The 16,767-nt window shown below is 33.7% G+C and overlaps 1 protein-coding gene across 15 annotated transcripts in view; it reads right to left on the bottom strand.

The window, feature by feature from the left end:
* LOC149553084 (Peptidase S24/S26A/S26B/S26C family protein) overlaps nt 1-11,942 on the bottom strand; it is a 67,148-nt gene extending 55,206 nt beyond the window's left edge. For 8 of the 15 annotated variants that reach the window (XR_016353021.1, XR_016353018.1, XR_016353019.1 and 5 more), the window contains exons 1-5: nt 11,639-11,882; nt 10,514-10,669; nt 10,002-10,223; nt 9,811-9,921; nt 5,352-5,415 (exon numbers count right to left, since the gene is read on the bottom strand). Coding sequence is in view for 5 of the 15 variants with exons in the window: in XM_089788598.1 (XP_089644724.1) it covers nt 5,380-5,415; nt 9,811-9,921; nt 10,002-10,223; nt 10,514-10,654 (510 nt within the window). In the remaining 10 variants the exon portion in view is untranslated. Of the gene's footprint in view, nt 1-5,259; nt 5,416-9,810; nt 9,922-10,001; nt 10,224-10,513; nt 10,670-11,638 lie in introns of all 15 variants that reach the window. The other 7 variants (XR_016353024.1, XR_016353023.1, XR_016353017.1 and 4 more) reach the window with 3 other exon arrangements.
* Nucleotides 11,943-16,767: the final 4,825 nt, after the last annotated feature.

Raw genomic sequence — 16,767 nt, 5'->3', positions numbered from 1 at the left:
GTTGCACATACTTAAAGCAGAAGAGGGAGAAAAAGGAATTTCAAAAAGGTTGATGATAAGTATCCTTCCTCCTCTTCTTCTAATTTTAAAAGGAAGAGAAATATGTCCAAGGTGAAATACTTTAGACATGAAAAGTATGGCCATTTTGCCAGAAACTGCTCTATGAAATTTAAATATCAAGCAGCAATCATTAACGAACAGGATTCTTCCCCTTCCAAAGATTCTAGTGATAACTCAGAAGGATTCAATATTCATTTCTGCCTTGTCTAGCAGTGCTCCAGCTGATTGCAACACATGGTGATAGATAGTGGTGCATCCCGTCACATCTCTAGATACAAGAAGCATCTTTCAAACTTAGTTGAAGAGGATTCTCACTTACAAGTCATAATTGGTGATGATGCATTGTACTCTGTCAAAGGGGGTGGTAACACTTCTTTCAATTTAACTTCTGGTATTCCTCTTTATCTTAGCAATGTGCTACTTGGTCCCGGAATCAAAAGAAACTTAATTTCTATTTCTGCTTTAGATGACAAAGCATTTAATGTGGCTTTTACTGATGGTAAAGTGGTTGCTTGGAGGAAAAATTCTGATTTTAATTCAGCTCATGTGATTGGGAAACGTCATGAAAGTTTGTATAAACTTTCAGCAAATCAAGTTCAAGTCTTAAATCATGGTGCATCTAGTGATATTTTCATTTTGTTATGGCATAAAAGGTTCGGTCATCTAATTTTCAAATCACTTTCTTCAATGAACAAACTGGTTGTAGGTCTTCCTAAGCTTAGTGCTGCTCATGTATATGTAAAGGTTGTGCATTGGGGAAAAATACCAAGAGTCCTTTTTATTTCTGCAAAAGTATGTTCAAGAATATTCTAGAGCTAATTCATTCAGATTTGCGTTCCCATGTCTTCTGCCTCTTTAAGCAGTTTTTGGTACAATGTAACATTTATTGATGACTTATCTCGAAAGACATAGATCTACTTTCTTAAATCCAAAGAATCAAATGAAGCTCTTTCCAAGTTAAAGGAATTTCAAGCACTTGTTGAAAACCTTTCAGATAAGAAAATAAAGACTCTCAAATCAAATAATGGAGGTGAATTCATTTCTTATGCATTTCAATCCTTTTGTGCTGAAGCAAGAATTAAGAGGGAGTTTTGTGTACCTTACAATCCTCAATAGAATGGAGCAGCTGAAAGGAAAAACAAGGCCATTGTTGAAGCAGCAAGAGCCATGATTCCTGATCAGGGACTGACGATTTTTCTTTGGGCTGAGGCATGCAGAACAACAGTTTATGTTCAAAATAGAAGTCCTCACAAGATTCTAAATAATATGACTCCGAAAGAAGCCTTCTCTGGTTCTAAACCTGATGTAAGTAATCTTAAAGTTTTTGGTAGTTCAATTTATATTCATGTTCCCAAAGACAAGATCCAAACTAGAACCCTCAGGTAAGAAGGGGTTTTTTATTGGTTATAGTGTGTCATCTAAAGCTTATAGAATTTACATTATAGGACAAAAGATGATTGAGCTTAGTAGAAATGTATCCTTTGAAGAAAATATTGAATGTAGATCCTTTGAAGAAAATATTGAGTGTAGACAATTTTGAAATGGAAGAACCTGTCAATCCTCAAAATCTTTCCCTTGTTGTTCCATCTTCTCCCAGCCACTCTGAGAGGGAGGATCCTCCTTCAAATTGCCCTCCTCCTAAAAATCAGATTGATTCAAATGCAAGTCCGAGTGTCAAGATGAATGAAAAGAAGAGACCTTTGTGGGCAAGAAATATCATGCGAGATGCTGAAAACTATTCAGCCCCTCATGCAACTTTTTGGGAAAGTAAAAGGCCTCAGAAATTTGATGAGTATGTCGCTTTAATGTGGAATATCATTGACTCTGAGCTCTCTTGTTATAATTCAGCTATAGAACAGCAGGTTTGGAAATATGCTATGCTGGAAGAATATAAATCTATTATGAAAAATAATGTTTGGGAGATTGTACCTTGTCCAAAAAGTAGATCAATTATCTTTTCTAAGTGGTTGTTCAAAATTTAACATGTTGATGGCAGCGTGGAGAAACTTAAATCTAGATTTGTAGCAAGAGGTTTCTCTCAAAAAGAAAGAATAAATATGATGGGACATTCGCTCTTGTAGCTCGATACACTTCTATCAAAGCTGTCATCGCAATTGCAGCTACTAAAAGATGGAAACTACACCAAATAGATGTCAAGACAGCCTTCCTTAATGGTGTCATTGATGAAAAAGTTTATGTTGAACAGTCAGAAGGGTTCATCATTCATGACAAAGATTCTCATGTATGCAAGCTGAAAAAAGCATTGTATGGCCTTAAAAAAGCTCCTAGGGCTTGGTATGGGCGTATTGATGGTTAAATTTTGAGTTTGGGATTTATGAAGAATGAGGTTGATCCAAATCTTTATTTCAAAAGGTATAATGACTTTATGTTGATTTTAGTTCTTTATGTTGATAATTGCTTTATTACTGGCGAAGATGAGTTGATTGCTAAATGTAAGAAAGGCTTGACTTTTGAATTTGAAATGAAAGATTTTAGTTTAATGCATTACTTCCTTGAGTTGGAAATTTGGTAAAAGTCTAGTGAGATTTTTCTTAGCCAAGAAAACCATGCTGTAGACATTCTTAAGTGACTTGGTACGCTTGATTGTAAGCCAAATGTGACACTTATTGAGGCAAATTTTAAGTTCCTGCTGGTTCAAATTTAATTGATTGCACTCTTTATAGGCAGCTGATTGGTTCTCTTATGTATCTTGTCAATACAAAGCCTGACACATATTATGCAGTCAACACGTTAAGTCAGATTATGTGTAAACCTAGGAAATTTCACCTCATTGCTACCAAACATGTTTTGAGATATGTCTTGGGCACACTAAAGTATGGTTGGAAGTTTTATTGCTCTAATGTTCATCATCTTTATGAGTTCTCTAATTCTGATTGGGCTGGATGCATTTTGGACAGAAAGAGTACCTCAGGTTTTTGTTTTAGCCTTGGATCTGCTATGGTTTCTTGGTGTAGCAGGAAGCACAGCTAAAGCTGAATATGTTGCAGCTTGCATAGTAGCTCGAGATGTTGTATGGCTTCGCAAACTTCTTGGTGGTTTATTTGGAGAATCCTTGGACTCTACCATAATTTTTGGTAATAATCAAAGTTGTATTAAGCTTTCCATTAATCATGTCTTCCATGACAAGTCCAAGCATATAAAAATCAAGAATCATTACTTGAGGGATATGGTGCTTCGTAAGGCAGTGGAGCCGCAATATGTCGATACAAATGACCAAACTGTTGATATTCTTACCAAGCCACTACCTAAGGTGAAATTCTCTTATTTTCGAGACAGGCTAGGCTAGGTTGAATTTGACACTTCTATTAGGATTGAGTCTTGGAAATAATGTAATAATTTACCTTCTTGTTGAGTCTGATTTTCTTTAATCATGAATAAACTAATAAGAATATAATAACTCTTTCACTTTGAGAAGTAAACATCATGTTGAGTGAGTCCATGATGACATCACATTGAGAGATTATGTGATTAGAGTTGGATGTCATGTTGAGAGATTCCATGATTGCATCATGTTGAGAGAATTTGTGATGCAAGGCTTGCTGAGATCCTTTCAAGTTTATCATATTGAGTAACTCCATGATTATGAATAAGATTAATTTATTACAGGTTATCATGTTGAGTGATTCCATGATTATGAATAACAGCAAATTATTACAGGTTATCATGTTGAGTGATTTGATGATTTTGAATAAGAGTAAACAATTACAAGTTATCATGTTGAGTGATTCCATGATTTTGAATAAGAGTAAAACTATTATAGCCTTACCATGTTCAGTGATTCCATGATTATGAATAGAGAGAAAATTGTTACAGGACTATCATGTTGAGTGATTCCATGAAATTGTTTTCTTATCATCATGTTTATTGTGTCCATGATTGCTTACAGCTAATTTCGTATTTGCTAAGAGGGAGTGTTAAATTTAATAGCTTCATATGAAATGCTAAGCTTTTGTGTTATGACTTGTATGTAATCACAGTTATCCTCTCAAGTTGAATATCACCCAATATTTCTATTTATGATTAACAGGATACTAACATCTTCAATGTTAGTGTAGAAATGTGGTTGTCTCGACAAGTGTAACTTCTGCCGGTCAATAATGATGATATTGGCTTCATCAGTGCCAAGATGACACACAGCTTGAACACCTACCATGATGCACATGTGACCTTCAACCTGGATAACTGTCGGGTTTAATTACCTGTAGCCATCGACAGCTCTTCTCTTCATCTTTGCTCGGTGGTAACCAAAACGTTCCTCTTACCATTGGAATTTTCCTCTTGTCTGTCGTTATTTGTAAAGGGCGTTACTCTTGTTATCTAGCACAAGATACCAAACACGCGCAACTTGCCTCTTCCGTCATCTAAGCGGTTCAAGTTTTGATATGATAATTCTCTTGTTGTGAGATAAAAGGATACATGACTACAGTGAAGAAAAGTTTTGTGGTTCTGGTTTTGTGAAGAAAACCATTCTGCATAATGTTAACCTTCTGCATGAAGATAGATGAGTTCTTAGTATTTTTGGAATATGTATTAGTTGTTTAGAGACAGAACTTCTCCGCTATTTGTTCGAGCAACTGAGAAGAATTTTCTCCTGTTCTTGTATTTCTCGGAAATCTTCAGTTGTAATGATTTAATCACTCCTTTATCTCAGCCCTGTAACCTTTTTTTAGCAATAAAATTCACAAGTTTTTGTGGGCTGGGTTGTTTCCTCCAATTTTGAGGATTTTTCCCAGGGTATTTCAGGTCTCAGAATAATTTGTGATATTGTTCATCTGGTTTGTTATTTTTAACATATTATTTCTAATATTTTCCTCATCCCACCCCTTCTATCTCTTCTATAGCTAGTTCTGCCATCCTACTACACATTTTCCTCTCCCTGATGATGGAACACTGGGTGTGGTCTGAAACATCAAACAAAAAAAGCACACACAGTTTAAGCCAGAATCACGAACACTTAATCTATTGAGCTGTGGAAAATTAATGCCACCTACAGGTTTAACATTGTCAATGTAAGAACTTTATCAAAAATATTATGGAGAAATCCAAAGGGAATCTGCCTCAGCAGAAATAGTTTTAACTCATTAATTAACAAAAGCTTCTGACAGCTCAAACTGCTTTAACAGGTGAAAGCAAATTTAAGTAATTAAACAGAAAATTAAAAAGATACCTATAACTTACTCTTATGTTGCACGGGTACCAAAAAAATATTGCAACCATCTCAGGCTCAGTCAATAACCAATTAAATCAGATGCTTCTAATGGTTTGTGTACCTTGAAGAAACTGTATTGAAGAACAGCTTCATTTCAGGCGCCCAAATCCTTCAGTTGGCCAGATCTGGAAGAGGCACAATGGGGAACAATGTAAAATAACTCAAATGCATAAGTGCTTGCTTAAAAAACAAAATCCTGGAGAAAAAACACATTTTAACCAATATCAATAAACTAAAGTAAATATATTAAATGCCAATTCAACTTAATCATTTACTTGTTGGAAAATTGGAAGACTGGCATGTAGATCCAATTCTTAAATATTTTAAGGCCTTAATTGATACCTTGTTGCAACAAAGTAAATATATTTCAATCCATCCATTTTACGCACTCGTGAATCTCTAAAATAGGCCATTCAACTTCAACATTAAAAGGCATCTGCCATCCATCCAGGTTCTTTAAGATTAAGCAATTCATTTTTCTTAAGCATAAATCTTCTAAATACCAAGGCCCTCCAGGTTTCATGTTTTTGAAGCATTCCATAAAATTGAAAGTCAAAAAGAAGGAAAAAAATATGCCAAAACAATTTATCCTACTTTGCAAAGTACTTCTAAATTCATAGCAAAATATTTCAGCATGGAACACATTTCTTCTTTTAGACAGAAATTTCCCTACTCTTTTGAAAGATGTTTCCAGTCTGGTCTCCTGTGGTCGCGATGTGATGCAGTTAATAATCCCTGCTTCTCTCCAAGAATATTGCATGGTGCAAATGATTTATCTCATTACATGACACAAACTGATACATTATGTATCTGAAAGATGAAAAAATTCCACCATATTAAGCAAGAAATGCTATCACTTTAATATTCTGTACACAGAGAACTACAATCTTTTCACCTCTCACAACTGAAGAAAAAGGTAACAGCTGGGAACTTGGTAACTCAAACAACTACACCTACTTTACACATTGTTGGTTGTTCCAACTGATTGTTCAATTAATCTCTATTAAGTAGCCAATTTCAATCAACGAGAACTTGGAACAGTGCCCAATTGTACAGGATTTGATCAAAGATAAGGCTTTGATCACAATCCTCTACATGAGTTTTAATTTCTGGATTAGATTGTGTATAATTTTTTACCATCAACATTTCGGATCATACTACATGATCCATCATCAGGATGCAAGAGAATGCAAGAGAACAGGAAGAACAATAAAATTAGAAACTTTATTTTTTTGTTCTTCCTGTTCTCTTGCATTCTCTTGCATCCTGATGGTGGATCATGTAGTATGATCCAAAACGTTGATGGTACAAAATTATACACAATCTAATCCAGAAATTAAAACTCATTTTCATGGATTGTGGAAATCTTATAGATCTAATCCTCTACATTTTAGGCTCTATTAAATCTAGGTAGGTGTACCTTTACCAATATTCTTATAGCCCCAATTCCAGTTCAAGGGGGTACTATGACAGATGTGTTCTCAACATAACAAATCAAAAAAATGTGTGATTTTAATTGGTTTTGGCTATATCCTTTGATTCAGTGACATCAGCAGCTTGAAAACAGATGATTCTTACCCTAAAATTTGAAACTAGAACAAACCTAAAACTTTATAACATGAAAAGGGAACACTTCCTGATTTTTAAAGATGTGTCGAAGTTGTAAAACAGAAAAGAAGGATCGGTGCCTATCCTACGGCAGATGGAGTGAAGAATAAAGCAAAAATAATGAAACAACTGCAATGTGTTATTCAGTAACATACAGAATCCCCTTGATTGATGTCTCACATTAACCAAGCTTTGACGATGAGCTACAAGCTATAACTGTTCATCCAATATGCATAATATAAAATCTGTGTGTAGATTAAAAAAATCAACCCTTTACTTCATATGAAATCTGTGTGTAGATTAAAAAAATTAACCCTTTACTTCATAGGAAATCAAAAAATCAAACACACATTAGCAACACAGTGCAAAGACAGCCAGAAGGTCATTAACCGTTGATTTCATAAGATTTTAGACACAAGTACTGGAGACAGATTGGAAATCATTAACTTTGATTCAAAGATATGCTGGAATCATATTTTCTTTACTATATTAACTGTATTCATGAACATAAATACAGATTAGTGTAATAGAGACTTGTCATTAGAAGCTTACAAGATATACAACACTTTTTCCATGACCTCCTAAGACCCATTTGGATCACTCGAAGCCAGAAAATAAGGCCTTGAATTCCCTTTTATATAATGAGGGAGCAACAAGCTTTGGGCCTTCTACAAATAATAAGTGGCAGTAGGTAACGCTTGACATGCTAAAAGACAAAAGACCTTTTTGAGTTGTTGACAATGAATCAAACATTCTCTAGTGAACACACAGTTGATTGGATATTTGATGTATCTAGTGAATGCTAGACCAGATATTTGTTATGCGGTGAGTACTCTCAATTAGCTCATGAGTGAGCCAAGACAAACTCATCTAGTTGCAGCAAAGCATATCTTGAGATACTTGCATGGCACAATGGGATGACTTTGAGATACACTTCCGATAAAGATCTGAAGTCGCAAGGTTATTCTGATTCTGATAGGAAAAGCACCTCTGGATGTTGCTTCAGTTTGGGGTCTGTCATGATTTCCTAGTGTAGCAGGAAGCAGACCTCTGTAGCACAAAGCACTACATAAGTTGAATACATCGCAGCATGTGTAGCAGCTCGAGAAGCAGTGTGGCTTTAAAAGCTTCTTGCGGGATTGTTTGGTCAAACATTGGAACCAACTGTTATACATTGTGATAATCAAAGTTGTGTGAAGCTCTCAGTCAATCCAGTGTTTCGTGATAGAACAAAACATGTGGAGATCAAATATCATTACATCAAAGATGTGGTATTACATTAGAGATATGCTGCTGAGAAAAGCAATTCAACTCTAAGTACATTTCCATTGATGATTAGACAGTTGATATTCTCACCAAGCCCTATCAAGAGTGAAATTTGCACATTTTCAACACAAGCTTGGTGTTGTGGAGAATGCTTCTCTTGTTGAGGGGGAGTCTCAGAATCATTGATGCTATATGCTAAAATGCATATTTCTCTAAGACAGAGAAATATGGGGTAAAAGCCCTCTAATAGATGTTGCTCTTTCCACTCGTGGAAGTAGTCATGGTGAACGTCATGTCGAGAGACTCTATGACGGCATCACATCGAGTGACTATGTGATGAGCACTTGAGCACATGCTTCTTTCCACACATGGGAGTATCCACAGTGGACATCATGTTGAGTGACTCCATGGTGTTATCACATTGAAAAGCTTCATGATTAACTCTTTTCCACAAAGGGTGTAATCATTGTGTGTGCCATGTTGAGAGACTCCATGACATAGATCTCTGGAAATATTCCTCCCTAGCTAAGAGGGAATGTTGATGTTATATAGCTGCAGGAGCTATCTTTTAATGTTATCGTGCTCAATGACGTTACCACATTGTGGATGTCATATTGAGGAGACTCCATGACATGGATATCTGGAAATACAGCTCCCTAGCTAAGAGGGAGTAGTGATGTTATATAGCTGCAGGAGCTATCTTTTGATGTTATCGTGTTGCAGAAGTTATATAAATCTCACTTATTTGATATAAATAAACATCCTTGTGAAGTTGATTCATCTTCATTGTAGTGAAAGAAATTATTATAGCATTGTCTCTCTTCGTAGCAACACACCCAGTCGCTTCAACTGTAACATCAGCGATTACCTTTGCTATGCATCGACTATTCATTTGATAATACATCAACTCTTCGTTGGTAAGACAATGAAGATTCTTGACTCTAAAGATGAGCATTTGCATCAAGGGGATTTTCGGCATTCATAGTAATGATTGACATTCCTTTCTTATGACATAGGATATTGAACAAGTATTTTTATGGTCTGCACATACATAGAAATTATTATAATTGATTGCTGCAGTGAGATTGCTATGGTTTGTGGATTAACATTGAGAGAAGTGTTGTTATGTTTTCTTCAGTTTGGCCTAGTTTGTGCGAATTGTAAATCAGACTTCTGCTTATTCATCAGTAAGGTGATATTGTTGTTGCTGGGTTTTTCACCCTCGTGTTGGAGGATTTTCCCAGGGTATTTGCTGTGTTTTGTGCTTATTATTTTTGTTTTTACAGCTTGTCTTTATTTCTAGTATGAAAAATCACACTAAAAAAGGGAGCCACATTTGTTGACCATTTCTTAGTGTCTACACACACTAGTGTACTGTTTTAACAAAGATAATGCCGCATAAAGGAGTTGATTTTTTAGGATTTTTCATTTATGCACATCTACCTTGGATTGTTCCTCTTGATAAGCCTTTCAGTTATTTCCGCTTGTTCACACAAAGTAGGCAGCAAATTACAAGCTACAATAACTATCTCAATCCTACTTTACAAGTACAATTACAACATAAGAGTTCTTCAAAACAGACTCGAATGGTCTGTGATTTTTTAATTTTAAAAAACATAATACAAATCTGTAACATGTCAGCTTACCCTAAAAAATAATTTTCCTTCTATAAGCGCACAAGGAACAGCCCCGTAATTCCTTGAATCGTTTGAAACAGAGAGGTTATCACCTTCCACCCATACATGCCCTTTTGGTACCTAGACAGAAACACAGGAATCATTTTCATTTATTTAACTCAGGAAATCTACTGCAACGGTATAAAGGTTGCAAATCTTACAATAATTTGCTGATTTTTCTTTCCGTGCTCAGTATTATGAGAATCCATAGAGTCACCTTCCATGCCTGTAATTCGTTTAGCAACAAGCTTCCTTGGATCTTCTGGTGAGCGCAAAAGAACAATATCACCTCGCTTTATCTTTCCATATCTTACAGATACTTTGTCTTTGAGAAGAACATCCCCTGAAATATTAAACGTAGGAAGCATGCTAGGTCCCATTGGCTGTGCGTAGTCAACAACATACATTAAGCCAGGCTTCAGGTCAGATGCAATATTTAATCAAAAAAAACCTGGCATTTTCTAAAGATAATATTTCCTGTATTTGGTTTAAGTAATAAACACGAAAGAAGTAATAAAGAAATCATTAGAATAAATATGACATAGGGGCTAAGAAAGCATTGGAATCTAGAACAGATGAGTTATACTTTTGCTTCGTATAATAATTTGATTTCTACATAGAATAGGGGAGGAAGATTACATAAAGGAGAATAACAAAACGTCAAGAGACTAACCATTGTTATACCACCAACATAACTGTCTAAAACACTCATGAAGCATATGAACTTGAACCAAATACATGCCGGACGCCAAAACTCCCCTGCAAACTTCCTCCAAGGTATACCGGTGACCTCGTGCGCTAATCTCGGTGACATCTCTTCTCAAATAATCTTCACATTCAAGCAAGCAACAGTTTTGATCGCTTGAATCCAAATTCAAAGCAAGCATATTCTCATTTGAGTTCTAACACAATCTATACAGAAAACAAACAATATTTTATCTGTTATTGTGTACTGCAACATTATTAACAATGGTGTAAGCACAATGCAGACACTTGTTCCAATTCCTGGATCAATTCCCCGGACTGGGATCAGAAGAGATAAGAAAAGGTTGAATGCCTGTGTCAGCTCTGTTCGACAAGCAGAAAGCATAAAAATGTTGGCTCATCGAGTTGGGTGGGGATCATCAGAGCTTTTTGAATAGCCATCATTATATGACCCAGAATCAATAGCTTAGGCGGAGCCAGTTGTTTACACATAAGAAGCAAAGCCCTATCCGTATCTAGGTGGGGGTACCGGGAGATGGGGGAAAACCGTAGCGGACAGAACTGTCAAACATATCACACATATTCTCTGACTCTGAAAAGGACAACTAATGCTGGAAATTGCGGAGGTGCATTAATGGAAGAAAAGCATTCAGCGATATCTTCATGTGTTTGAAGGTATTGAATACAAGTAACCAAAACCCAAATTCTAAGAGTTTGTAACAGTTATAACCCATGTGACTTGTAAAGGCATTCAAAGGCAAACAAATTGTTTGACAGAATGCCTTTAACATTGTGCAGTCTCATATCGGTAGAATACGCACCAAAATGAGTTTTGTTGAATAGGCCCTTAAGCGATAAAAATTATAGATGCAGCACATTTAAAGCAGAGTTTATCAAACTCAGTCGGCAGGAATTTTAAGCACGCGTAGTCTTCTCTATCGTACTTGAATGTTATCTTGAGTTCTATTAACCTTATTTGGACTTTAAAGATAACTGCTGCTACGTTTCAAATACGGGAAATGGATTTTGAATAAGATCTAAAAATAGAAAAAATGATCTTGGGTGCATTTCCGGAGGACAGAGCAGAAAATACCTTATCAATCCTATGCTGCGTTTCTCAATTTGTCCTCGGAACAGCCAAATAAAATTTACTATAAACGAGCAAACAGTCAATAGGTGTTTGACAACAAAAATTTGTAGGAACCCATACCCTATTTTGGATGAGTTCAAATAAGGCAAAGAATTGAGCTTCCTCGGCTGAAAAGCCAAGCTAACGGGAACTATAATTGTTTACCCTAATTAGTTGTCGAGGTTTTAGGTTTCTGTTACCTCCTTCCAGAGGGAACTAGAGTTTTCTTAGCCGTCTATTAGATTTTTTCAAAGTTAGTCAAAATTTCGGGACAAAGGATAGCAGTGTATGGCACATGTAAATTTATAAAAATATTTCTTGTGGCAATTTTTAAATTAGCTGATTACTCCGTTATTATTTTTATTTTTCATTTTTTCATTTTTATTTGTTTTTGTTTTAATTTATATTTTCTATTTTTTAAATGAGTAAATTCAATAGAGAAAAGACATTGTTAATATTTTGCTTGGTAAAAGTCTAGATTCTATTTTATTAATATTAATATATTTTTTAAATTGTGTATATTAGCAGTAATTTATAAGATAAAATATATCAAATTTAGAAATTTAAAAATTTATTTTGTAATAAGTAATATTATGTAATTATTGGAACACATTTTATTGTATTTTTTATATATTTATATTCATATTTTTAGTATAATTCATTGTAATTATTATTATTTTAGAACTTTTTTATAATAAGCATATGATTTTAGAAAGTTGTTTATATTTATATTGATTTAGCATTTTTAAAATAAAATATATGAATTTTAAAAAGTTGCTTGTTGATATTTTATGATTTTTTATTTTTTATTTAATAAAGAAAAAATTCTATGATTTTAAATTTTCTTATTTATTGATTTAGAAACATAAGTGATTTTAATATGTGACTAGTTTATACTTTGATTATTTTATTTAGAATTATTTTCAAATAAAATATGCAAAAATTAGAAACTTGTTGTAAATATGAGATTTTTCCATTTGTTACTAAATTATGCTTGTTTGCATCTATATAAAATAACCTTATTATAAATAAAAAATCTTATCAAATAATTGCATTTGTGGCTTAATATATTTTTACAAAATAATTTTGCGCACATAATTTGTGTTAATGATTTTTCACACATAGTTACTATTAATAATTTGTATTAATTAAATATAAACGAATGGACATGTCCCATGAAGGGACATGTCTATCCATATCTCATCTATAATATAAAGAAAGATAATTGTCATTTGGAAAGTACATATCGAAAAGGCAGTCCCATTACATTTGCAGCAAGTGTCTAATATGAGAAAAACAACATGGTATCAAAACCAGACTTCAAATTTAATAAAGGAAAGAAAATGGCATGGGCTATTAGCAACAAGGAATCCATGACATGGATGGTTGGAATAAACATGAAGACAATAATGATTACAAAGGCAACATAAATTGTCAGTCATCAACATATAAAAAGGGCTCGATGAATGTATAAACAATGATAAAGCTATGCACAACATTGAAAATCTCAACAAGAAGCGAAGCAATATTTTTAGTCTTATGTAGCTTGTCAGGGTCAAACATTATAGGATCGAGTGTCCATTGACAACCAACGTTTTTCATTTCAAGGGTGATACTATGTGATCAAGTTGAATAGGATAGAATGACTAATTGTCAATGGCTCGACTTATATTAACTCTTTTGAACTTGAAAATAATGCATCCTCTAATTGTGCCCTTTAAGGGTCATAAAGCATTGGAACAATGATTATAGGGAGAGTTATGGATATATATGAAGTATTTGATGATTTAACACTTGGAAATGACAATCTTCACTAGCATGTCAACTTCTAATGTTGATCCATCTATTTGAACAAATGTGGAGGTAGCAACTTGACATTGTTGGTCATCTAAGTTTACCAACAAATTTAGTCTTTGGGTTGCCTCGATTATAGTCATTCCAGAGAAAATAGAGGAAATTAATTACTATGTTTCAAAGAATGAATCAGTTTTAAAACAATCAAATTACATATTAATGGCACTATCATGAAAGCCATTGAGTTAGAGTATCACTATGAAGTTTGAATATCAGTCTTTAAAACCTTTGAAATTGTGTGAATACAACAGATATGAAATGACATGTATTAAGTGTCAATACTTGGTTGAATAAGAAAATGAGGAGAGTTAAAATAAATAGGGTGACCCCATCGATTTGACCCATTGATGTTGCATTCATAATATTAGAGAAGGATAAAAAATAATAGTCCTCAAGTATCGAAGATCAAAATAATACCCCGAGGGAATAGTGAAGACAACCATTAGCTGTCATCTGGAGGGAGGTTAGTCAACATAGTTGAAAGGACGAGGGAACATATGAGGGGAACAGGTATGATATTTTATCTTAGTAAATGATAAGTATTATGAAGGTATTATGAAATATATAACAATGTGATGATACTTTATCTTGTTAAATGTTAATTATTATGAATGTAATATGAAATATGTAATAACAATATATGTATTATTGTTATATGTGATGGAATTGGAAAATACAAATACATTCTTATTTGTATTATAAGAGATATATTCCTTGATCTTTTTCCTCTGAGGATGTTCTTGTAAGAAAAAGATAGAGTCTGACACATCCATCTAAAGGAGCAGATAGAGGATGTATTTTAGTTGATAAAGAAAATTTTGATCATATCAAAATCAAAGGGAGTTTTGACTTGATGTAAACTTTTGGTATCATGAGTGTGATTGCATGATTTTATGGGCCTACCCCCTGTGTACATCATGGGGAAGTGACGGCTTCCAAATGATTATCACTTGTATTTGCAGAAGTTATTAAAAGGTGACAATCTTACGATAGCTTAATTTTCTATCGATGTCTATGTAGATCATGATAGATTATACTTTGCATGGTGGATATTCATATGGTAAGCATTATGAGAATGCATGTGCGCACACCTTATGAACATTTTGAGTGTATGGTGAATGTTCACAATTTGATGTTCAAGAGGCCTTACACAAACTACAGGAGGCCATTACTCCCAATATCTTTATATTACATTGAGGTAATAAATGGTCCAATGTTTATCCTCCTTAATGGAGGAGTGTTAATATTTGGTAGCTTCAGTTGGATAAACTCAGGAGATGTGTGTGTGTGTGTGTGTGTGCGTGCATGCGTGCGTGTGTATATGTGTGTGTGTGTGTGTGTGTGTTTTTTTGTGTGTGTGTATGTATTTACATATATATATATATATATATATATATATATATATATATATATATATATATATGTATTTACATATGTATATATATGTATTTACATATGTATATATATGTATTTACATATGTATATATATGTATTTACATATGTATATATATGTATTTACACATGTATATATGTGTGTGTGTGTGTGTGTGTGTGTGTGTGTGTGTGTGTGTGTGTGTGTGTGGGGGGGGGGGGGGGGGGGCAAATATAAATGAATAGACATGTCCCATGAAGGGACATGTCTATCCATATCTCATCCACAATATAAAGAGAGATGGCTACCATTTGGAAAGCACATACCGAAAAGGCAATCCCATTACATTTGCAATAATTTTTCAATATGAGAAAAACAACAATTACTAGTACTACATTGATTTTTGCAGATGTCTCAAAAATATCTTCAAAGAGAAGGAAACAAGCAATTATTGGAGAAATGTATATGTGGTCTAAAAAGAAAGATTCAAGATCTTCAATTTTAAATTAGTTTCTTTTTCTTTAGATTAAAATATTTATATTAAATTGTTCATTTATTAATAATTTGACAATTAATATTTTTCTCAAAACGTAAAATGAGCAAATTGTCATAAAAAAATGCATACAACAAGCAAGGGTGATCATCAAATTCTATGTATGTAATTGTATAAACACAATGAAGACATAAGTAAGGTTTTAAATTAAGAGGTAAAGGGGGGGTTTTAGGTATGGCAAGTAGTTTACGTTGTTTCATTACTAGTTTTGTCTATGACATAATTTGGTCTTTAGTGTGTTGTTTTTTTTATTGCTTGGTTGTTAAAGGTGTATGCCTATTTTTTAATTGTTCTAGTCTTAGTTGAATTTTTATTTTATTTCATTTCATTTCTTAATTTATCTTGTTTTTATTTTTATGGGGTCTTTTGATTATATTGGATCATATTTAGGTGGTGATAGGCATGTCATGCCCATCCAAGAATCCTTGGAACACAAGGATAAAATATGCACTAAATATTTTTTGTTTTAAAATAGAAGTTACCTACTACAATGTAGAATAATCAAGTGCAATAAATAAGCATCAAAGGAATATAATATAACAACATGCTCAAAACATAAGCGAAAGTCTTTCTAACACTTCCAAGAATTCCCAAACCACTAACCAAGTACATAAAAGGGACAATACACACATTCCCAAGAATAATACAACAATATAGATAAACATCCACAGTTCACAAGAGGAAGATATTGTACTATCTAACCCAAGAAAGATACATTATTTTTATGCCCAAAGTAAATATTCCTAACATGGTTAAACATACAAATTCATTTCCAACTATCCATAGCATGATCAAAACAAATAGAAACCACCCTCTAAAGAACATGCAAAGGCCAAGGTATCAAAGTACAAGTCCAAAGGAAAGCACGTTGAACATCAAAGTTGAAACCTGAAATTTGGCTAAGTCTCAAATCTTGAAATCTCACTAAGTACAAAGACTTTTAGAATCTGGAATCTTCATCTTAACTTCTGGAGGGTTAGAACCCCTATCAAATAAATTGTCCTATATAATAATTTAAAAAAAAAAAAACATATCTTAAGTATACTTAAATTGATATATGTATACATAAACAAGGTCTTGAAATAGGTCTAGAAGACAACCTGGATAGTTTAGGAACCAACTATATTGAATAGAACATTTTAAAAAAAGAGAGGAATGAACCATAAACAACTAAAGCCTATTCCTACATATTCATGCAAACCTCAAATATGAAAGACATGAAGAAAGCATGCAAATGTATTGAAATAAAAATAAGAAGCTAACTTAATATACTCAAAACAAGACATGCAAACCTCCCCAAAATGAAGAAGTGTT

This window comes from Cupressus sempervirens, chromosome 6 (genome assembly GCF_028749045.1).
Source record: "Cupressus sempervirens isolate cs-2001-9-10 chromosome 6, ASM2874904v1, whole genome shotgun sequence".
Lineage (NCBI taxonomy): Eukaryota > Viridiplantae > Streptophyta > Pinopsida > Cupressales > Cupressaceae > Cupressus > Cupressus sempervirens.
The sequence above is the reverse complement of the archived record's forward strand: the minus strand, read 5'-3'. Positions and strand labels throughout refer to the sequence as shown.